Here is a 21,334-nt window from a genome sequence, read left to right on the forward strand (position 1 = left end):
TCAGTGGCCGACGGCCTAGCATAAGGGAGTAGGAATCAGTGGCCCTGGCAGCGCCTTCCACCGAGCTCAAACGTTTCCGCGAACTCAGGCTTCCGAACGCTACCGACTCTCTCTTAGACCTGTCGGCCGGAAATTGACATCATAATAAAGATGGCTCCTTGTGGCGGACGAACTGCCAGCGCGTCGACCGAACACACCTCGGAAGGTGGACGGGAACGCTGGCACAGGTCGTTGGGTAGGAGAGAGAGAACGGCGCGCTGTGGAAATTTATTATAGTTGCGGATTCTTGGCGCGCTAATGAAAAGCTTTGGGCAGGTGCCTGCCGAGGGCGGCCGCGACTTCCTCACCGAACACCACTCTGGGGCTGCGCGACGCGTGACTACTCGTATCTCCACCTGCACATTCATCCATACGTGATAATCGATCAGCCCGTACAGCGGAGAAGTTGATCGAGTGCCCTGTTCACTCCTCTCGCGCCGCAACTACACGCCTATCCACCGTCCCCCCTCCGAAGCACTCGCCATGGCGGACCTCTCCATCGAGGAGGCCAACAAGATCCGCCTGTCCATGGGACTGGCGCCTCTGCCAGTCCCTGGCGCGGCGGCCCCCTCCGGCCCGGTCTTTAAGCCAGCGCACGCGGGCGACGACTCTGACGAGGAGCCCGCAAGCACCATCGAGTCGCGCCAGGCCGCCGGCTTCGACAATTGGAAGAAGTTGCAGGAAGAGGAAGCCGCGAAGAAGAAGCGCGAGGACCGTCTCGCCGCAATCAAGAAGGAGCGCGAGAAGGCCGCGCGCTTTGCGAAGCTCGAGGGCAAAGGCCTGGCTGATGCTGCCGAGGATGAGGACGACATGGCCTGGCTCAAGGGCTCTAAGAAGCGCCAGAAGAAGATCGCCAAGGCTGAGCAGATGCAGAAGGAGCTCGAGGAGCGCGAGCGCCAGGCGAGGGAGGCCTTGCAGTACACAGAGGCTGATCTGGCCGGCGTGAGGGTTGGCCACGAGGTTGACCAGTTTGAAGACGGCGAGGATCAGGTGCTGGTGCTCAAAGACACTGCTGTCGATGCAGAAGAGGACGACGAGCTCGAAGCTGTTTCGCTCAAGGAGCGCGAGCGTCTGCAGGAGAAGCTCGATTCGAAGAAGCGGAAGCGCGCCTACGATCCGAACGACGACGGCCAGAAGTCGATTCTTGCCCAGTATGACGAGGAGATCGATGGCAAGAAGCGCAATGCGTTCACACTTGATGGCCAAGGCAGGACAGTGGAACAAGTCCAGGCGGAAGCTGCAGGCGCGACGCAGCCCAAGCGAGTCGCAATCAGTCTCGACATCCTGCAAGAGGACGCTCCGATCAACGACTACATGGACATATCGGAGGTGAAGATGAAGAAGCCAAAAAAGAAGAAGTCGAAGTCGTCCAAGAGGAGGCGTGTTGAGGACGACGAAGACATGATCGCTCTACCAGACGAGCCCGCCGAGGAGATGGAAGTGGACGAGTCGGAGACCAAGTTTGCCCCGAGGAAGGCAAAGAAGAACCTCTTTGACGAATCCTTCGTAGACGATGACGATCTGCAGGCGCAGCTGGCCGCCCAACGTCGGCAGGCACTGAAGAAGCGAAAGAAGATGCGTCCGGAAGACCTTGCTCGACAACTCCGCGAGGATGGAACCTCTGCGCCACAGACGCCCGGTGAGGTCGTAGACTCCACGGAACTCGCTGAAGAAGATGGTGCTCTCATCATTGACGAGACTACCGAGTTCGTTCACAATCTGGGTGCCAATGCTGAGGATGAAGCAGAGGAGGCGCGAAGGCGTCAGCAACGCAAGAGCAGCCAGATTCCCAAGGGTGTCGGCTCTCCAGCAGTCGAAGTAGATGACGAGGGCGATGTTGATATGGCGCAATCGTATGCAGAAGCGGCGGAAGCGGAGGATCGCGAACGCAGCGCATCACGGGCGAAATCACCCGACCTCACAGGCACTGGTCTCGACGACGAAAAATTGGTCAGTGGTGGTATTGGTGCGACACTCGCACTTCTCAAACAGCGAGGCCTCGTCGCAAATACCGAGGGTCCCGACAAGAATTCTCTTTGGCGCTCGCGAGAAAAGTTCCTTGCCGATAAACTCAGGGCCGAAGAGGAGGTGGAACGGGAACGCAGAGAGGACCGCGAACGCCAGCGCAACTCTGCACGCTGGGCGACCATGTCCGCACGCGATCGTGAAGAAAACAATCGCCAAGCCAACGCGAAGTCGGAGAAGGAGGTTGCCCGCAAACTCGCGGATATCTATAACAAGGAATATAAGCCGACGTTTCAGCTCACGCATACTGACGAGCACGGCAGACAGCTTAACGAGAAAGAGGCATTCAAGCTGCTTAGTCACCAGTTCCACGGCAAGGGCAGTGGAAACACGAAGACGAAGAAGCATCTCGACAAGATCGAGCAAGAGAAGAGGAAAATTGCAGAGAATTCTTTGGATACGAGAGCCGGTGGTCTCAGCAATGCGCAGGATCAGCAGGCGAAGAAGAACAAGTTTGCTGGTGTACGGCTTCAGTAATGGCTCCCACGACGTCGTCACGGAACACTGGAGTCGGTTTTTTTCAGGTCAGTTGCTTCTTAGCATATACCGACAAAGCATGTATTAATGGAAGTTCGATTTTCAGGCTAGGTTCGAGCCCACATCAGTGATGGTATGTCGTTGCTGTGTCCCGCTGGCTAACATACAGGTTCGCCTTGCTCTATGTATGCGTTGCATTTAACCTGGTCTGTCCAGTATCCCCAGCTCTTGTAGTCATTATGTCAGGCCAAGTATCGTGTTTTTCTTTCCTGCTGTGCAGAATTGCATAAATCACTGATCTACGCGATGCGGTCAAACACTTTCATTCAGTAATCTACAAGAACACAAAAGTCCTCGAATGGTAAAACATTATGGGTCCCACACGCCCACCGCTACATGGAGAACGCATGTGCTTCCCATCAATCCTGGAATACCCTGCGGCTAAAGTGCCACATCCTGCGCGCGCCCGGTGCAAAGGAGCAGTGGGGTAGGCTATTTTCAGATCTTGGCCACCTTCTACACATACAACAATGATCTAATTCAAAGTAACGACCCTCGTGTTTCGGTTCTCGTGCACTACCGGACGCACTTTAGACGACCTCACCTGCCCAGATCTGGGAACCCACCACGAATAGATACGAGTCCCGTAGGCCCCACATTAGCCCTTGAATTAATAGGATACACGAAAGCATAGTAGATTTAGGTTTTATTTTGACTCGCGCTTCTGGTACCCAGCGCAATGCAATTGCCCAGTATGTACCTCAACGCCCTCTTCCTCCTGGCGTCCTCCGTCCTCGCAGCCCCAAACCACGACCTCGCGCCACGCCAGTCCACGCAAAAGGTAACCGTCGACCTCACAAAGCGCTACCAGACCATCGACGGATTCGGCTTCAGCGGTGCATTCCAGCGCGCCAACCTCGTCGTCAACCTCAAGGAGCCGAAACAGTCGGAGGTATTGAATCTCCTGTTCAATACCACGACTGGCGCGGGGTTCAGTATTGTGCGGAATGGTATTGGAAGCAGCAAGTCGAGCCAGAATGATTGGATGAATACCATTTTGCCAAATTGTCCGAGTACGCCGGCTGTAAGTGATGTACCCCTTGCAAAAAAGAGTCGATGTCCTTTCTCGTCTACAAAGATGCTCGTACAACTTACGAAGTTGGAATAATGAGTGAATGCGTCACTGACTTCGCGGCTTCAATATAGGGCACACCACAGTACGTGTGGGATGGGAAGGATAGCGGGCAGCTGTGGCTGAGCCAGAAGGCGTGGAGCTACGGCGTGCGCACATTTTACAACGATGCATGGAGTGCGCCCGGGTGCATGAAGACAAATGGTCAAGACACGAACGGAGGACAGCTCTGTGGCGTATGCCTTCTCCAATCCCCGCAACCCACACAACACACAGAAAGCCGCTAACACACCAGCCTAGGTCTCAGGCACGAACTGCAAGTCCGGCGACTGGAAACAAGCCTACGCGAACTACCTCGTCAAAAACATACAGCTGTACGGTGAAAACGGAGTGACTGTCACACACGTAGGGTTCCTTAACGAGCCCGACTACTCTACCTCCTACGCCTCAATGCAATCTTCCGGCACCCAAGCCGCAGACTTCATCAAAGTCCTGCGCCCCACCCTCGACGCCGCAAACCTCACCGCCGTTGGCATAAACTGCTGCGAAGCCACCGGCTGGAGCGTCGCCTCCCAGCACGCCAGCCAGATGGCCAGCGCAGGCGTGATCCCAATGTTGTACGCCGTCACCAGCCACGAGTACACGAGCCGCATCTCAGGCGTTATGAATACCAAGGCGAAAGTCTGGCAGACGGAGTATTCCGATTTGAACGGTGGATGGAGCACGAGCTGGTATTCCAACGGCGGCACCGGAGATGGGTATACTTGGGCGAACACTGTGTTCAATGGCGTGGTGAATTCGAATCTCAGCGCCTACATCTTCTGGGAGGGGGTCCAGGATCGCGCGACGAATAACAATAACAACGAGAAGCTGATTTTGGTGGATGGCCAGAGCTATACGGTGAGCAAGCGGCTGTGGGCGTTTGCGCAGTTCCGCGTTGTGCGGCCTGGTGCTGTGAGGATTGGTGCGAGCGGCGGGAGCAATCTCAAGAGCGGTGCGTTTGTGAATGCGGATGGGAGTGTGGCTGTGGTGGTGGGTTGAAGCCTCTGTCGCGAATGTGATGCTTGGACGCTGACGGGTGTTCACAGATCATTAACACAGGTACAGGCGCGCAGACGGTGGGCGTGAGTTTGACCGGAAGTACCCTTGTCAATCCGACGGTGAGGGCCTGGTACACGGACAATACGCATGACATGAGCGAGACCACGGCTACGGTGGGTAGCGACGGGACGGCGAGCGCGAGTGTGCCTGGAAGGGGCATGATCAGTTTCTTGGTCTCGGGGGCTGCGGCGAATGCTACTGTTGTGGCTCATTGATATATATCAGAGCGCCAGAGATGAGCTTGGGCTTGTCAGTAGCAGCGAATACTGAAGCTTAAAGCAGCAGATGTAAGTAGCTTGAGGTAGTGGGACACGCAATTCTTTTATATACAGTGAAGTACTTCAGCATGCACAGTGCACTGGAAAGTAGGAAGCATATAGCGGCTGCTTAGTTTCGCACGCATTCTATATTCGGCCCGGTAAGCTCGATTAAGTGTGCAAAGAAAAAAAACTTACACTGCTTTACTTCATCACCTCTTCGATGCCACATTCAATTAGAATTGTAACCGTGTATCTTGACATGAATGAAGAGGACGTAGAGTTAGAGTCGGCGCCGCTAGAATCTAAGTTGTTCGTGCACGATTTTAGCGGCGGGACGGCCCTAAACTCTAACGATGGCGGGACCCCTCAATGTGGTGTAAGACAACGTCATACATGCGGATGCTCACAGATCACACCCTTCTCTTACTACAGACAATTTTCTCCATCTTTAGATATTAACAAAGTCCCAAAATACTCAAAGATGCCCGTCGCAGTAGTAACAGGTGCCAATTCCGGCATCGGCCACGCCTTCGCGAAGCTCCTCATCGACGACGTAAGCAGCATGGCCCTTACACAAGCACCATTAACCTCGTGCAGGGCTTCACCGTCATCGCCGCCGACATAACCAACGTAGGGCCCATCCAGGATTTAGGCTGCGAAGCCCACCACCTCGACGTAACCTCTCCCACCTCCATCACAACCTTCAAATCCGCCCTCGGCCGCCGCCCCATCGACCTCCTCCTCAACATCGCCGGCGTCATGTCTCCACCCTCAAAAGACGCCCTCGACACCATCACCCTGCAGACCCTCGAGCACACCTTCGCAGTAAACACGTATGGCCCACTGCTGCTAACGCAAGCACTCCTGCCGTACCTCCTCCTCGCGAAAGAGCCCAAAGTCGCCGTCATGAGCAGCAGAATGGGGAGTATCTCCGACAATGCGAGCGGCGGGCAGTATGCGTACCGCGCGAGCAAGGCGGCGGTGAATGCGGTGTTCAAAAGCCTGGCTGTGGATTTGAAGGGGAAGGGGGTAGCGGTTGTATTGCTGCATCCGGGGATTGTCAAGACTAAACTGACCGCTGGGAACGAGGGGCTAGGCAGTCAGGCTGTAGAACCGCGTGAGGCTGCGGGTGATCTCTGGCGGGTGCTACAAGTCAAAGGGATGGAGGAGAGTGGTAGGTGGTGGCATAGAAGTGGGGAGGAGTTGCCTTGGTAGAAGCTCGGGTGCAATGAGTGCGTTGAAGTGATACATTATTTTAGTTTTTTCAAGACTTTATGCTACTATACGGTGTTATGCTTGGCAGCTGGAAATATTCCACGCGTGCCTACGCATAGATGTAGCACAGCGGCGTACCGCCCAAGGTATTGAACATGTCCTTGATCAGCTTTGTGTCACCGTTCACACCTAGGTTTAGGGGCTCGTCAATGGTGGCGTCGCGGGTGGGGGGCTTGTTCGTCAGGGTCAGAGTTCCCGCAACCTTGTTTGCCTCAGAGGGGTGGAGCGTTTGCCAGATCCAGTACATGCGATCGAGCATAGCATGGTGCAGCCAGAAAGCAGGGTCGTTGACAGACGAGTACAGATCGGTTGCGTCACCGCCCATAGTGTAGTGGCCGGATGTATGCAGTCCGAGGAAGCCGTCTGGGTAGCGGCCTTGGATCTCAGTCCAGAACAGCTTGTGCGTCTTAGAACCAGCACCGATGGTCACGTTCAAGAGATTGGCAGTAGTGAACCACTTCTTGGGAATGTAGGAGCTCAGGTCGCGGCGCAGGCAGCGGTGGTTTTGCACGGTGATGTCGGGGACGAGGTCGGTGATGCCCTGCATGCCCGGCCGGATAGGACCGATGTTCGCCTGCATACTATGAAGAGGTAAGATGTCTGCGGTGTTATGGCATGAGGAAATCTTACTTCTTGAAAGGGCCACTCTTGATACATCCTCCTCCTTGTCCCGAGGGGATAGGGATTGTACTAGCCCCGGCGAGACTTCCATTGTGAGAGAAGAATTCGCCGTCACCACCGAGACTAGTGTCACTGCCATCAAATACAGGTGACTTGTAGATGTTATCGGTGTGGGCAAACCAGTTCCAGTACTGGGAGATGTCAGACAATAACAGGATTTGAAGCACTCAAGACCTACCGGTTGGTAACCCGTGTAGCCGCATTCGTTGCGTAGGGCTTGCTCATACGCCCAGACAAAGTACCGATGCCACGTGAGGAACAGACCATTGCCATGGATGTACATGGTCTGGTTCACGTGGATGGCAACGAAGTCATCGTACCGAGTCTTGGCTGCAGGAGCCCATGTCGGGTCCGACTTGGAGGGCAGCTTCTGGAGACACTGTACAGCACTGATGTAGGCTTTGCGCTCAACCTTGGTCATGTACTCCCTTTGTGAATTTAGAAACAAAAGTAATGGGTGCCCGCATGGTCAACTTACCAGTCTCTACGCAGCGCTGTAGTTGCCAAGGAGCAACCCTTGGGAGCCCGCTTTGTGACCGACTCATTCTGCTCAAGCAATCCAACAGCTTGCTGCTGCAGTTGGGCTAGAGCGTCGAGTGGCTCGGCCGTTGGGTCGATCTCGATGGCTGGACTCTCTGCCGCATCGACAGGAACAGCAGCCACAAATCGAGCAGCAAGCAGATGCACGGCGGTTACAGCGTGAAACAGAAGCATCTTAATGTAGGCGTACTCGCTACGGGCAAGGGGTGGCGGTGTACGAGAGCGGGATTTGCTGACCCAAGTTGGCGGTTTTATACGGTTTGAGAAGATTGCCGCTGATTCATGCAGGGGCAAAATCTAAAGGGATCGAGTGCTTGGTCCGCGGAATTTATTTGATGAAGGCCATTAAGAAGCGGGAACGAGACCATGTTGTGGGATTTGATAGAATAGACTGCATGCACGTTTATGTCCCGCAATCCTTTGACTAACCATCTATAGAAGGTTCCATTATGTCGCCCCTTGCGCCAAGACGGGCGTTAAGGTGGCTGCCGCGGCCTAGAAAGGTAACACATGGGTTTTCGGTTGGCGCTTACTTGTGGAGCATTGAAGGAACGACTGGGGCATGTTACAGAGAACTTCGTAGACTGGGTGTAGGTTAGCATTTTGAGAGCTGGGATGGGCCTTTGGGAGACGTTCCGACCTTGTAGGATGCTTGAACATCGTCATCATGACCTGAAGGATGAAAACCCTTGTGGTGGTAGTTTCGCAAGCGTTCGAGTTTTAAGCGAGCTCGATGGCAGGTTGGAAATCGACATGGGCCCACCAAACGCCTAATCGCTCGGCACCGGGCCGTCATTCCAGCTATGATTAGTGCAACTTTAATTCTGGTGCTCTTCGTCCAGACATCAAGCGGTAGCAGGTGCACTGACACACGGGACATACATAGGCTCGCTCGAATGTACTGTGAACAGCTTACAGCTAGCACCCATGCATCGGAGTGTTCGCGGGTCCAGGAACGCAAAGCCCACAGCTGGTCTTTGTCGAAGGAGAGTGTTCCTTGCAAAGGATTATCACCTAGACTGCACTACCCTGGTCAAGAGGAATAAGAAACGAGATTCACTGATCGATTTCGAGGCCTTTACCGAGTCCCATTCTCAAACAAATAAGTTCGTCACGCTGCATGTGGAATTTGACAGGAAAGATGTAACACGATACATTCATGGTCTTGAAATACACGTATGTAGAGTACCGAAGATCCTCCACCTGACTTCCAATCGATCCTCTACCACTCCCCATCGCCATGGCGCCCAAGAACACGGATCCAGCCCGTGCGGCAGAAAGTAATTTGGGCTATCTCCTCGGCGTCACTGCAACTTTCCATGTCGTTGCACTGCTCTTCGTGAGCATGCGCATGTATGCCAGGATTTCTCTCGTGAAAGCATTTGGGAGAGATGACGCCTTGATGTTGGCCTCGACGGTATGTAGCGCTGCAGAAACCCCCCGATCCACTACCTACCTAACCGTTCTTATAGGCCTGTGTCTTACTCGGCGGCATAGTGACCTACATTCTCGCTGCGCAGCATGGTCTGGGGCACCATACAGACACGCTCGAGAAGGCAGACTACCACGAGTACCTCAAGATGACCTTCATACAAGCCATCGTATCGACGATTGGTGGTATGTCATTCCTCAAGTTATCGATCGGATGTTCGCTCCTCCGGATCGGTACCCCTCCGTTGTACACCAGAGTACTTTGGGGGCTCATCGGTATGTCCAAGTTCTTGTCTTGCGGAAGCAGACGCGCGGAAAACTTCGCCACTAAGAAATCAATAGCTTTTGTCTGTCTCTACACGGTGATCTCGTGGGGTGAATGGGCCGCGGTTTGCACACCAGTAGCAGGCTTCTGGACCAAGGACCCTAAAGCGAAATGCCTTCCCACGAAGACGCACAAAGGTTTCGCCCTGATGAACACAAGTAAGCCACTCCTGATCCAGATCTTCTTCGGGACTTAGCGACGAGTTACTATAAGCTGACGGAGTTGACCAAAGCTTGTAACATATTCACGGACATTTGCTTCGCTACGATCCCTATCCCTATTATCCTAGGCTTGCAGATGAAACGCAAAACGCGGATATACCTCATCAGCATCCTGAGTCTGGGTTACGTGGCTGTTGTGGCAGGTATTGTCAAGACCGTTATGCAGAACACAAAGAGGGGCGATCCTGACCAGTCATTGTGCGTCTCTCTTCCTTCTTTTGCGTCAATATGATCGACTACTAACCACTCGATAGTACGAACGATATTCAGTTCTGGGGATTCATACAGGTGAATCTAGGAATCATAGCCGCATGCGCCCCTGCACTCAAGCCCCTTGTCGGTGGCGTTCTCAGACTCCCGTCAACGCACTTGTCTGAGAGCCGGAGCAATAATTACGGACCGGGAATAAATGGGCAGAGCAAGTCAGTCAGTAGGGTGCGGGTCAGCACGCATGGTCTCGGGCACAATCATGGGTGGGAGAGGGCGGACAGCGACATTGAACTGGATAATGCATCCTTCAGCAGCCAGGCGGGCATAACGAAACCGGGAGACAAGAAGGATGACCCAAGGGTTGGTTGAAAACCTTGGGTGTTCCGAGGGAGGGCGGCATGACCCGAGCAGCGAATGTAAATTCATACGGACACTATTTGGAAAACTCGGTGCATCGTACATCTTGAATGCAGCCGCCCGTCCAGATCGATACCCAAGATCTTTCGAGCTGTACTATCAACTTTACTCAGCGTTCACATATTCGCTGGTGGATCTATGACTCTCTGATCCGGGCCTCCGAAGTTCATCTCTTCGCATACCAGAGCCCACGTCGTTCCCTATCAAAGCGAATTCGCTACGGGAACAGAATCACAATGTGCACATACATCCTGACTGGAGGGCGATTGAAACAGGCTCGCCTTTTCGCCTAGAATCTAGCTAGCTCCACTTGTGGACAATTCGCTCAGGAGTTCAGAGTGGATTTCGCCGCAAGCATTCACTCTATACGCGTGCGTTGTCCCTACACAAGTCCAGACTTACGCGAGGCTTCTAGACCCGGAGGATCTAGCACGATCCTGTGCTCGCCCGTCGGAATACCTGTTGGTAGGGTGGAGTGGACCCGCAAGGATCCACCTAGTGGAAGCCTTGTCCCACGGTTTGCCACTGTCTGGTCATGACTCGTGAACGGATGTGAACATGGTTCCACACTGACTCGGGCCATCGTCGTGAATCTGACTCGTCGATGACCCGAAAAGCAAGAGATTCGCGAAAGAGGGCACTGTGAGAGTTCAAAGGTGTGGCATGATTTATAACTAAAAGAAATTACTCTTTACTTATGCTTTTTTCTTTCCTGGTCTTCATTTCGCGTGGGTAGGCCCATGGCAGGAAGTCTAAGAGGTGTCGTCGCAGCATCTTGGTTCGCGATGGATGACAGCATGACAGACACCATTGTCACGTCCCGACCACTTGCAGTGGGCGAGATTGGTGATATGACAGGCACTAGGATGCATAGTATTTATGAGATGAGTGTCGAAGCTAGGGCCCACCTAGTAGGCTAGTACCTGAAATAAATTAGGCATCCTCCGCTAACCAGGTTATCAAAGGACGCGCATGCATTCAAGCGAAAATGGTGAATCTCGTTTCCTTACACGACTCCTACGATCCATTCAAGCTCACATTTACAATGGAGTTCTGTACCAAATGCCAGACCATCATAAGCAAATTGTTCATCAAGTCTCGTTATCACCGTCTCGAGCTCCAATCTCACGACCAGCCTTCGCGTCAGCTCGTGCAACATCTGCAACTTGGACGGGACTACCGAGAGGTATATTCCATCGATGAAGGATGCAAATTGTGCACTTTCATCAAACGAGGTCTTCCCGACGAAGCTGTAGCGCGAAGGGTATCTGAATCATGGCGGCATTCCCGGGCTGTGTCGCTCCGGGCAACAGGCGGAAATGCACTTTGTCATGCGTCAGACGACGGTGGCCTGCAAATCTTTGAGATCAAAGTGTCTATTTGGACCGTTGAACTCATACCATCTGCAGAGTTTTATTTTGATTTCTCCGTAACGGCTGCAAAAGGTACAAAGTTTCCATGTCTGATTTTGATTGATCTAAACCAGCATCAGGTAGCTCTGCAGCTACTGCGGGTGATGTGTTTGGCACAAATCCACTCCTGCAGTTACCAGTGTCCGATATACTCGCGAAACTCACAGGATGGTTCAATGAGTGCGCCTCATATCATGATAAATGCCGCCGGCATACGGATACAGGAATCACTGAAGCCACCAAACCGGAACTACCCACTCGCGTTCTCGATATTCGCTCTAGTCAAGACGACGCCGTCATACATCTCAGAGCACCGCACGGCCTCAGAGCCAATTACGCCGCACTTAGCCACTGCTGGGGCCCTCCTGCAAAGCAACCTCTTTGCACCACCAAGGTCACGCTGGACCAACATCTCGCAGGGATCCAGGTTTCACATCTACCCAAAACGTTCCAGGACGCCGTTTCCATAGCTCGCGCAGTAAATCTCCAGTATCTATGGATCGACAGCTTGTGCATCATTCAAGATGATCCGGAAGATTGGAACAAAGAGGCGCCGTGTATGGGGCAGCTCTACAGTCATGCAAAGCTTGTGATTGCAGCATCAGGAGCTAATGACTCTAGCGAAGGCTGTTTCCTTCCGCGCCTGGCTCCCGAACCATCTATAGACATACCATACATGAAGGAAGACAGCAATCGTCACGGGCACGTTCAGCTAAACATGCGTCGGTCCATGGTTACGTCCCAAGACGGAACACCTGTGATGCCAATCTACGAGCCTTTAGGGGGAAGAGGCTGGGTACTCCAAGAATGGGCACTCGCACGTCGCCTCGTGCACTTCACTACCAGGGGCATGATGTGGTCCTGTCGTGCGCTGGATAACTGGGCGATGTGCGAAGACGGCCATGTGGTGGCTGGGACTACGGCGCGCGACTGGGATGATGTCATTGAAGCGTACTCTCTGAGAAAGCTCACGTACCTGTCAGATAAGCTTGCCGCCGTTGAAGGTATAGCTCGCAAAATGCAGCACCGGCGACAAGGCCAGTACATCAGCGGCCTGTGGACCGGGGAGATGCCGCAACAGTTATTCTGGGTCGCGCGGATGACCACCAGACCTAGAGAACTGCAGAGGTTTCCAAGTTGGTCCTGGGCATCAACGCAAGGACCTTGCGTCATGCTGGTCCCTAAGAGAATACGGTGGGATAAAATCACCATTCGCTCAACCGTTGAGGCCAAGGACTCCTCAACTTTGATGATCCAGTGCCAGGCTGGAAAGCATGCTATTGGGAAAGACAGCCTCACCTTGCGCGAGGCGACGCAGCTACCACCATTCGTAGAATTCGTAGGCGCCAACACAATCCCAAACTTGTGGATCTTGCTGATCGGTGGTTTGGCTCACCGTCTCCTGGACCCCGAAACCCAGAAGACTGTCGGTCTTGCAGTCCTCGATGACAATGAAGATTCGAAGGACGACGACACCCTTTGTACAAGCTTACTCCTCATGGAGGAGATCTCTGACACTTACACGCAAGGCCGATTGCCAATTTTTCTCGCTCTTCTTGTTCGGGAGGCTGGTGCGCCTGTGCATACTTATCAGCGGATAGGTGTTGCATTCATTGTCGATGAAAAGGTGTTCGAAACCCAGAATGAAAAGAAATTTACTCTCATATGAGACAATACCACTACCAGCTAGACTGTCATGCGGCCCTGCATTTACCGTCTTTACTCCGACCATTGCTCCTTCCTCATGACAGTGCTCCCTACTTATACCGTTGATCCTTCCTCATGCCATCGCTCTCTCCGTACACCCAATTCTCATTGTCATACCTAGACCAATAGCTGAAAGAGACGAGGGGGCAGCTTGCAGAGAAATAAGGCTAATGCGTCCAATGGGAGGACCCAGTTAGTGTGCGGAATTTCGCCATGTCTGTGGGGGTGGGTTGTTGACTTCAGAATGCACACGCGCGCAGATCTCGTCGTCGCGTGTAGGCCATACAGCAAAAGATCGATCTTGAGAGTCCATACAAGATATCTATTCACAAGCCGCACCCATGTTTCGTGAATCGCTATTCTTACACGAAATGCACACAATAGTTTACAGAATTTTGATGTCCATGGCTAGACGCGTGGTTGTTCACCCGTCGACTCCTTCTGCGCCAAGGCATCCCACCCTTGTGCGTCGCCAACCTGTGCAACGTTTTCATGGACCTCTCCCAAGACGTCATCCGCAGGCACGCTGTTCAATGGCCAGTTTCCCTGGTTCTGCTGCTCCCACTTGGCCAGAGACTGTTCGATGTAGTTTGCCTTGTTCTCGGCGTCGATGATCTGCTGCGCCCTCTCAAGGGCTGATGCGATGCGCAAACGCTCGTCTGCGGACGTATCCTCGGACTCAAGTGCGCGCTCGGCTTCGTTCATCTCCTTCAAGACGCCAGCTTTTCGCTTGGCCTTCAAGAGTGCCTCACTCCCTGCTTCTGCGACGGCTTCCTCGAACTTGGCTGCGCCGTCAGGGTTCATTTTCTTCCGGTACGCATTGCTGTCGCCAGCGTAGTTGTCCGCAACCTCCCTCTGCACGTGCTTGCGGTATTTCCGTATGGCCTTCTCCAAGTCTGTGTTGTTCTCGAAAGTCGTCTCGTACTTCTCTTCAAGCCGGGCCTTGAATTGCTCGAAGTTGCGCTTTGCCCTCTCGGCACGTTGATGTTCCCTGAGCAGGGCGAGCTTGATGCCTTGCTCAGTGTTTTCCACCTCCTCGTTCGCAACGTATCTCTTCGCCGCATTGATCGTCTTCTTGTAGAAACGGCTGGCCCCGGTCGCAAGGGAGATCTTCGTTCTGTTGAGACTCTCCACGGCTTTCAGTTCATCCCTCGCCGTGGGCCCTTCCTCCAAGTACTCGAGCGCATCGAGCGCGGCTTCGTCGAAGGCTTCGAATTCTTCGGGCGTCATGTGCTCGGAGGCAGGCTCGGGCCACTGCGCGTCGATCTCGTCCTGCGGCACGCCGAGCGCGGCGGCCTCGGCGCGCATGCGCCGTATGATGGAGGGCCGCTGGAGGAGCGTCCATCGCAGCGCCCAGCCGAGGGGGCCGAGCTCCTTGACGCGGCTGTCGCTCTGCTTGAGCAGGTACTCGTCCAGCCCGCCCTCGCGGTCGATCGTCTTGATCACACTCGACGTGACCCGCAGCTTGATCTTCTTCTTCAGACCCACAGAGTACAGCGCCTTGTCAAGCACATTGGGCTTCCAGTACCGCCGCGTCGTCGTCTCCGTCTTCTTGGAGACGTTGTTGCCGAAGTGGATCGACTTGCCGCCGTACAGCCCCTTGTCCTGCTGCTTGAACAGCCGCGCGGGGCCGTAGGGGTATTCGGGTATGGCGATGTTCTGCGGGATGACATATTTGGGAAGATGCGAGCCGAGGTCGCCGCCCTTTCTCCGCTTGAGTGGGTTCGCGGCGAGGACCGACGCGGTGCTGGTGAAGGTGCGCGCCAACGACTGGGGGCTCCGAGCGAGAGTCGGCGGTTTCGCGAGGGTGCCCGATAAGGCGAGACAGCGGGGGGGCATGCTGGACCTGAGCACGCGATGCAATTGCGCGTGATGGAGGTGCGCTGCGATGCGTCGAGGAGCACGGAGGTCCGCAAGAAAATATCTCTTGGCATCAGGTCGGTCGGGGTTGGGCGGCCACAAAACGCCGACACGCTAGCGACTGCCTCCTTCACGAACACCAGATGTCACGATGCGTCTCACTCATCGTCAATAAGCGAGCTGTGGGAACATGCGTCGTCTTCAGTAGCTGCCCTATCTCGTCACGCGATGCAGCATAGCCCACGCACGTGCGGAGAGACATCTCTCTCTACCCCGGCGCCTGAACAACGAGGTTTCATGGAATCAACGTCGCTTCATCCGCAATCTACCCGTGGGGCATGCCAAACTGCCCGAAGAGACACACTCCCTTGATACCCCCTTCGCTTCCTTAGGTCAGTACCTGTGGATGACATCCTCCGTCTCATACTCATAACCCCCATCATCGCCACCTGGAGTCTCATTCGCGTCATCCAAGGCATCTCCTACGGGGTCTTGAGACTGCCCATCACCCAACACTCTGTACGCAGGCAAATCAGGCAAAGCAAGCGCAGCATGGTCGCCATGGAACCCGTGAGCCGTGTCAAAATGTAGACCTACATCCGAGAAATGCTTCCCAGAAGCACCGCAAATTGCGCACTGGTCACTCCTAAATACTTTCAACAACCCGATCCAACTATGTCGAAGTTGTGCTGCATCCTTGAGGGTCAGCAGCTTTGCGACATTACCCTTCACCTCATCCCACTTCCGCATCAGATCGTTTATTGGGCCCGCAATCTCCGTGTGTTCGGCCCACTCATGTGGCTCGTAAGTTTCAAATTCGCATTTGAGAATGCGTTCGATCATTTCTCGTCGGCTTTCGCTGTGCCCACGGAACAACTGCTCAGCTCTTACATACCCATGCGTTCCCAAACATGAGCGATAGAATCCTGCCGGCACGTCCAGCGAATCGACAATGTACGAAGCCGACATCAGTTGATATCTGGAGAGGACAGTGAACTCCGTCGCTACACACATAAAGATGCATAAGGGCGGCAGGCGCAAGCATCTCCCAGCTGGTTGGCCAAAGATTACACCGTCATTGAGTTGATTTGCTAGCGCCTCAGGCTCCTCTGGTGTACCGTCTATTATTTTCTGGTATGCTTGTTCCATTACGCGGAGGTTTTGAGCCGTGCGAGGCCAGAAGATCCATACCACCTCACCCCTAAGAACGGTGGCGTACGTATCGTGAGTCTCCAAAGTAAAGTTTGCTCCACACAAATATCCTGGTGGCAATACACTGTAGAGAGGAAGCTCGGTGGCTATATGAGTCTGGGCTAGCTTTTCTTCCTTGGCCCGAATCTCGTCCTCCAGAAAACCACCTACATCTGGGCATGGGAGGGCCATGAGGCTGCCCTTGGCCTGCATGACCTTCTCAACAATGTTTTCGGCACTGCTGTCATCTTCCAGCTCGCTTTCTTTGATGCAGGTGCTACCAGTATCCGTTCTTTGTGTCGCGACTGGTTGGTAATAGTCCACAGCACGGTTGCGCGCAACTTTCAATGAGTTGGTCAGTAGAGTCCTCAAAGTATCGTTGTCGTTCACGATATTGACTAGGCTTTGTAATGCTTCCGTTTTGCTCTTGTTTTCCGGTTTTGTCCACTTGTTTTCCAAGCTTGGGATGTCGTTTACGTTACGTCCGAACTTGTGTTGAAGCGCCACCATCGTGACTCTGCTCTTGTCAGTCGCAGTCTTGTAATTCTTGACCTTTTGGCTTTGTGGATTATTCGCTGTGCCCATAAGTTTCCGGAAGAGCCGCGTAATTTCATTGTCATGCTTCTTTAGTGCGCGTTCGATATTGTCACGGGTGATGATGCGCGTCTCCTTAGGCATTGCGTTGATCCGGAAATCGATGTGGCGATTGTGGGAAGGGGGTAATCGAGAACGGCTTTGGATTGAGCTTGTTGGAGTTGGTAGCCTAGATTTTGAGCTTATAGTAATGGGCAGGGACCGCCATTTATACCACTGAGTCTTCATGGATATATTCAACTGAAGCAAATCACTTCGAACACCAGTACAAACAGTCACTGACAATCCCTGTCAATTGCGCAAGCGCTATGAAGAGCCACAGAGTTCGTGATCTGCGAAAGCCTTGCTGATTGTCACCGCAAACGGTGCGGCAAGATAGTAGGTGAGTATCTGCTGCGCAAGTAGTTCCACGTGACCTCTCCACTTACACACGTGCAGTCCCCTTTCTATTAGCTACGATGACTTAGCGTGACCTTTCTCGAACCTGCCAGTATATACTTCTCTAGTTTGCCACTATCGACTCTCCACGAACGTGCACAACCGAATCTACACAAACAAACTGATACTACCAATTACGACTGGAATACGTTAGTTGTTTTTCACCAGGCACGTGAAGGAGATATTCAGATCAAACGAGACATCCGCAGAGGAAACGCCGCACTCGGCGCCCTCGGCAGAGGCGGATAACAGGGGCCCTCACATGATGTTGATGAATACTGACCGTTGTCCACTGCAGCCACGACCTCTTTACCCAAGACATCTGCCTATGCACAAATTTCGGCACGCGCGAAGCTGATAATAAAAGGTAAGATCTTCAATAAACTTAACATAGCCTACTGTATAGTAGGATATTGACTCGCTGTGTCTATAGTAACAAAAGCAGTCATCCTGGCTCCGTTCAGTAAGCATTGCATCTTGGATTGATATTTCAACTAGAAGCATAATTATGCTGCAGTAGAATCCGAATGTCAAAACTTCATCTCCCTACGCATCAATCCTGATCCGGAGCATTCCTGCCCTCTTCGGTAGTCGACTACATTGCCGCCGCTTAATATCAGGTCGAACTCTTTGCGCTGCAAAAGGTAAGTTAAGGATATTTTGGAAAGAGATGTCGACACAAGGTAAACCAAGTTGATATTAGATATGAAGTCTTCTATGCAGGTCCAAGTCAGGTATGAGGCTTACTTTTACTCGGATGATCATTCGACACTACAATGCCACCGTCATCTGTCAAAGCTAGTTTGTTGGCAGAGTGGATGTGAAAATGCGTGATAGTTCTCAGGTGCTGGAATTTTTGCGTGCCTTTTGCATCGCTGAAAACTTCGATCGGGGCGTTGCTTTCGATCTTTGTGGCATGGAGGTGCTGCTTCTGCCAGCGACAGGTCGAATGATGTCGAGAGCCTCGAATTTGGAGTTTTTAAGGTAACAGCCTTAGTGTAGCTGACCTGCCATTGCTTTGGATCAACTCGGGACCCGCTTTCGTCATCGTCCTCCTTCATATCGCGCTTGTACATCGAGGTGGGGAACCCACCTGCCAGTGGCTGGAAGGCATGTAGTGCGATACCATACTTGCGTAAGCATGGCATCAATCCTGGTTCGATATTTTGGTGTAGCACGTTATACATCCCTTGGTAGATGGCGGGTTTGATCCATCCATTGCGTTCACATATCTCACAGATAGCGGCTGCTTCCCAGGACATGTAGTTGCTAATATAAAACATTCGAAATAGCCTTCTTTGCAGAGACTATTCTCCCCGCGCAGAGTTTCCTGGAGTGACGTAGTGTGGTCCGGACCATGGAGATACCACTTTTCGACCTTCTCCGTTTCGATAGCCTTCAAACTCGCTAAGAGGCCGCGTCGCACGTCCTCCGGGCGATGGGAATAGACGTTGTCGCCCATATTCATACCCTTGCCCTCATTCGGGTAGAGCTAGTATCCATGGTAAGCTTTCGGGTCTGCCACTGAGCGTCGGTCATATACACCTCAGATGATTCGCCGCCGTAAAGTCTTGCATCGTCGATTTCGTTGTGTCCGATGGATTGAGAGACATCGAGCATAAGGTTGACATCCTTCAGATCCGAAACGCGAACACCTTCCACGCCAGCCTTCCCTATGGTCATCACGTCCAACACCACGGGCATTGTGCTTTTTGAAGCGGTAGCCATGTTTCTGTCGTTTCGAAGATGGCTGCCAATTGATATTGCTTCAAGTGGTCTCTTTTATTAAGGCATATGAAAAAGATTATATACAGAAGCGATTCTTCCAAGCCTCGTATTAAAGGTCCCTATGGCCGCAGATCCGTCTTGATATCATCATGGAACGATTTACGGGTCACTGCAGCGGGCAGGCTACGGAGTTAAGGATTTAAAGGACACCTATGATAGAAGCTAGTACGAAAGCGCTCTAGCTGCATAACCTCAGATATTGTTCGGCCCGGGAAGGATCGATGGTCTTTCCGCTCGATCCAGTCGGAGAAAACTCTTAGCGTGCTATCCGCAAAGGTGTAAAGACTAGCAAGCGCGCTCGAGAACCGCATGTACCAGTGACCCTGCCGAGCGCAATTTGGATCGAGATCTTGTCAGGATCGAGGGCCCGGTACTTTTGCCGTCCTCGACCCATGTTGCCTATGCACGCGAGCTCCTCAGGCGTGCCTATGAGGATTATAGCCCGGGAGCTCCTCGTCTTACTAGTCTCACTGTACTTATCCGACGCACTGCTCTCAACGCCATAGCCGGGAATGCTGCCGGTGCTGATTATATAGGGTGAATCCTGCGAGCCTCGTTGAAAGGCAAATGTTCTTTTCCTGCAGAATTGGGGATTATCTCTTCACGGATATCCCGAGGTAATCGAAGCTACCAATTTCTGGCCTCAAAGCAGGGGTGTTGAGAAGCTTGATTGGTATTTGGTATAACAAGTTCATGATCGCCTAGCAGGGGGACCGAGTGGTACACGCGAAATTCCCTGGTTTAAGTTGGAAAGACATGCAGGTAAAAAGAACTCTGGTACAACAAAATCATCGCATCTCAGAGTAAGATGGTGAAGACTGCATGGCTACAAACCGAATCTCAGACTGGTTGGTGGCAGCACATGGCCGGCAAACTGCGAACTTGGTTTCAAGGCGCGATGTGCATGGTTTGAATTCGAGACGTGGTCAAACGCAGTGAATTGGTGCCGATGGAGAACTGATATGGTCATATCTGTGGATGTCTATAAGTAAGTTTCTGCTGAGTATCTAACCGCTATAGTTCTCATTCTTCAATACAAATCGATATCGGGGCTTGCCATTTTCAAAGTCGAGAATTGCTTTGTTTGTGTGCTTCAGAGAAACCTCTTGCGTCCACGGCTTGATACCCTTCTCAGAAACAAGCTGCAGCATCTCCTTAATATCTTTCGGTGATCCAATCGCCGATCCAGTGATGTGAACAGCTTTCATGATAAGTGCAACTGCTGGGAATGCTGGAAACAGGTCCTCTGGAGCACCAACTGGGACAAACGTTCCTCGAATGCGAGAATGTTCAAGTAGCCAACGAGTGGCAACTTGTCCGATAAGACAGTGGACACAATCAAATCCAAGGAGGATGCATTATCACCCTGCTCCCATCCTTCTTCGTCAGCCGCGATGAAGTGATCGGCTCTAAGCTTTTTTGCATCGTCCTCTTTCGCACGCCAGCGCGAGACGACTGTGATCTTTAACGCTCCAAGGGCTTTCGCAAACAAGACACCGAAGTGTCCTAACCTTCCCAGGCCAACTATTCCGACGTGTTTACCTTCTGCACCATATTTCTTGAGTGGAGAATAAAGGGTGATCCCGCCGCACATGATAGGGGCGGCATGCCAATCTGCCCTGATAATGTCCGGCTTAATGGATCCATACTTAGCCGCCTGTTTCCCTGAAAAACTTCATTTTTCTGTTCTAAAGCACACATGCAAATCTACTTGTTACTTGAATGTCCCTATGCATAAACGCAATCTGTCCCAGAAGGGTTCAAGGAACAAGCAAATAAGTTGTCCCCGCTATATACTTCCGAAGCATGCATGATTGTCGTCACTCGAGATCCGCGTTGATGCGGCTCATCGCCTTGGCATAAGGCCTGGTGATCTCATATCGAGGAGTCCAATCGAATAAACCATCTGCGGTCGCTCCCAATTCCTTGAAACCATTGTGGCTTCCAATGAAACGGTGCGTGCCGCAGCTCTGATTGGCGCATACAGTATTACGGTCATGGACATGCCTATCCCAGTCCTTCTTAAAATCACAGATGCCTCCCTGCGAATCACCGCATCAGCCATAAGCGGTTCCGACTTCCACTACTACCACTATAATATGGGTTCACCACAATCTCCAATGCCCATTGGCCATGAGGCTATTGGCTACATCGAGCCAGGTGGCGTTGCTGTACAGACTTTGGAAGTCAGAGATTACGTTGTTATCCCA

At 52.7% G+C, this 21,334-nt stretch overlaps 10 protein-coding genes across 10 annotated transcripts; 5 read left to right on the forward strand and 5 right to left on the reverse strand.

Moving 5' to 3' along the window:
• The first annotated feature begins 332 nt into the window (after nt 1–332).
• CC84DRAFT_834934 (uncharacterized protein) lies at nt 333–2,838 on the forward strand. The gene is made up of 2 exons (XM_018187595.1): nt 333–2,588; nt 2,648–2,838. Exon 1 carries the CDS (start codon nt 523–525, stop codon nt 2,539–2,541), a length of 2,019 nt encoding a protein of 672 aa, XP_018035706.1. The 5' UTR covers nt 333–522; the 3' UTR covers nt 2,542–2,588; nt 2,648–2,838.
• A 408-nt stretch (nt 2,839–3,246) lies between these two features.
• CC84DRAFT_1197159 (glycoside hydrolase) lies at nt 3,247–5,004 on the forward strand. The gene is made up of 4 exons (XM_018181505.1): nt 3,247–3,625; nt 3,760–3,909; nt 3,974–4,705; nt 4,762–5,004. The coding sequence occupies exons 1-4, from the start codon at nt 3,281–3,283 to the stop codon at nt 4,987–4,989; spliced, it is 1,455 nt and encodes a 484-aa protein (XP_018035707.1). The 5' UTR covers nt 3,247–3,280; the 3' UTR covers nt 4,990–5,004.
• Nucleotides 5,005–5,417: 413 nt separating this feature from the next.
• Nucleotides 5,418–6,375, forward strand: CC84DRAFT_1122524 (short-chain alcohol dehydrogenase-like protein). The gene is made up of 2 exons (XM_018175636.1): nt 5,418–5,587; nt 5,632–6,375. Exons 1-2 carry the CDS (start codon nt 5,516–5,518, stop codon nt 6,247–6,249), a joined length of 690 nt encoding a protein of 229 aa, XP_018035708.1. The 5' UTR covers nt 5,418–5,515; the 3' UTR covers nt 6,250–6,375.
• CC84DRAFT_1248276 (Di-copper centre-containing protein) lies at nt 6,359–7,704 on the reverse strand (the record flags this gene model as incomplete). The annotated part of the gene is made up of 4 exons (XM_018184257.1): nt 6,359–6,890; nt 6,940–7,121; nt 7,169–7,418; nt 7,469–7,704. 4 exons carry the CDS (start codon nt 7,702–7,704, stop codon nt 6,359–6,361), a joined length of 1,200 nt encoding a protein of 399 aa, XP_018035709.1.
• A 1,066-nt stretch (nt 7,705–8,770) lies between these two features.
• CC84DRAFT_1218700 (uncharacterized protein) lies at nt 8,771–10,086 on the forward strand (the record flags this gene model as incomplete). Its single annotated transcript, XM_018183026.1, has 5 exons — nt 8,771–8,947; nt 9,003–9,237; nt 9,304–9,444; nt 9,519–9,705; nt 9,762–10,086. The coding sequence occupies 5 exons, from the start codon at nt 8,771–8,773 to the stop codon at nt 10,084–10,086; spliced, it is 1,065 nt and encodes a 354-aa protein (XP_018035710.1).
• Nucleotides 10,087–11,122: 1,036 nt separating this feature from the next.
• CC84DRAFT_1206765 (HET-domain-containing protein) lies at nt 11,123–13,215 on the forward strand (the record flags this gene model as incomplete). Its single annotated transcript, XM_018182053.1, has 2 exons — nt 11,123–11,579; nt 11,627–13,215. The coding sequence occupies 2 exons, from the start codon at nt 11,123–11,125 to the stop codon at nt 13,213–13,215; spliced, it is 2,046 nt and encodes a 681-aa protein (XP_018035711.1).
• A 166-nt stretch (nt 13,216–13,381) lies between these two features.
• CC84DRAFT_1165622 (uncharacterized protein) lies at nt 13,382–15,145 on the reverse strand. Its single transcript, XM_018178763.1, has one exon. The coding sequence runs from the start codon at nt 15,090–15,092 to the stop codon at nt 13,662–13,664; it is 1,431 nt and encodes a 476-aa protein (XP_018035712.1). The 5' UTR covers nt 15,093–15,145; the 3' UTR covers nt 13,382–13,661.
• Nucleotides 15,146–15,506: 361 nt separating this feature from the next.
• CC84DRAFT_1260540 (uncharacterized protein) lies at nt 15,507–16,982 on the reverse strand (the record flags this gene model as incomplete). Its single annotated transcript, XM_018184993.1, has 1 exon — nt 15,507–16,982. One exon carries the CDS (start codon nt 16,980–16,982, stop codon nt 15,507–15,509), a length of 1,476 nt encoding a protein of 491 aa, XP_018035713.1.
• An 884-nt stretch (nt 16,983–17,866) lies between these two features.
• Nucleotides 17,867–19,064, reverse strand: CC84DRAFT_1177404 (uncharacterized protein; the record flags this gene model as incomplete). Its single annotated transcript, XM_018180282.1, has 5 exons — nt 17,867–17,971; nt 18,084–18,107; nt 18,344–18,439; nt 18,574–18,828; nt 18,882–19,064. 5 exons carry the CDS (start codon nt 19,062–19,064, stop codon nt 17,867–17,869), a joined length of 663 nt encoding a protein of 220 aa, XP_018035714.1.
• A 1,067-nt stretch (nt 19,065–20,131) lies between these two features.
• CC84DRAFT_1188099 (NAD(P)-binding protein) lies at nt 20,132–20,860 on the reverse strand (the record flags this gene model as incomplete). The annotated part of the gene is made up of 3 exons (XM_018180971.1): nt 20,132–20,368; nt 20,428–20,789; nt 20,824–20,860. 3 exons carry the CDS (start codon nt 20,858–20,860, stop codon nt 20,132–20,134), a joined length of 636 nt encoding a protein of 211 aa, XP_018035715.1.
• Nucleotides 20,861–21,334: the final 474 nt, after the last annotated feature.

Source organism: Paraphaeosphaeria sporulosa (genome assembly GCF_001642045.1).
Source record: "Paraphaeosphaeria sporulosa strain AP3s5-JAC2a unplaced genomic scaffold CC84scaffold_6, whole genome shotgun sequence".
In the NCBI taxonomy this organism is placed as follows: Eukaryota; Fungi; Ascomycota; class Dothideomycetes; order Pleosporales; family Didymosphaeriaceae; genus Paraphaeosphaeria; species Paraphaeosphaeria sporulosa.

Bases quoted from the DNA above. Each gene is read 5' to 3' on its own strand.
- CC84DRAFT_834934 (XM_018187595.1), top strand. From the start codon at position 523: ATGGCGGACCTCTCCATCGAGGAGGCCAACAAGATCCGCCTGTCCATG.
- CC84DRAFT_1197159 (XM_018181505.1), top strand. From the start codon at position 3,281: ATGCAATTGCCCAGTATGTACCTCAACGCCCTCTTCCTCCTGGCGTCC. The intron at 3,626-3,759 runs GTAAGTGATGTA...GGCACACCACAG, and splicing joins ATTGTCCGAGTACGCCGGCT to TACGTGTGGGATGGGAAGGA. The intron at 4,706-4,761 runs GTGGGTTGAAGC...GGGTGTTCACAG, and splicing joins ATGGGAGTGTGGCTGTGGTG to ATCATTAACACAGGTACAGG.
- CC84DRAFT_1122524 (XM_018175636.1), top strand. From the start codon at position 5,516: ATGCCCGTCGCAGTAGTAACAGGTGCCAATTCCGGCATCGGCCACGCC. The intron at 5,588-5,631 runs GTAAGCAGCATG...AACCTCGTGCAG, and splicing joins CGAAGCTCCTCATCGACGAC to GGCTTCACCGTCATCGCCGC.
- CC84DRAFT_1165622 (XM_018178763.1), bottom strand. From the start codon at position 15,092: ATGCCCCCCCGCTGTCTCGCCTTATCGGGCACCCTCGCGAAACCGCCG.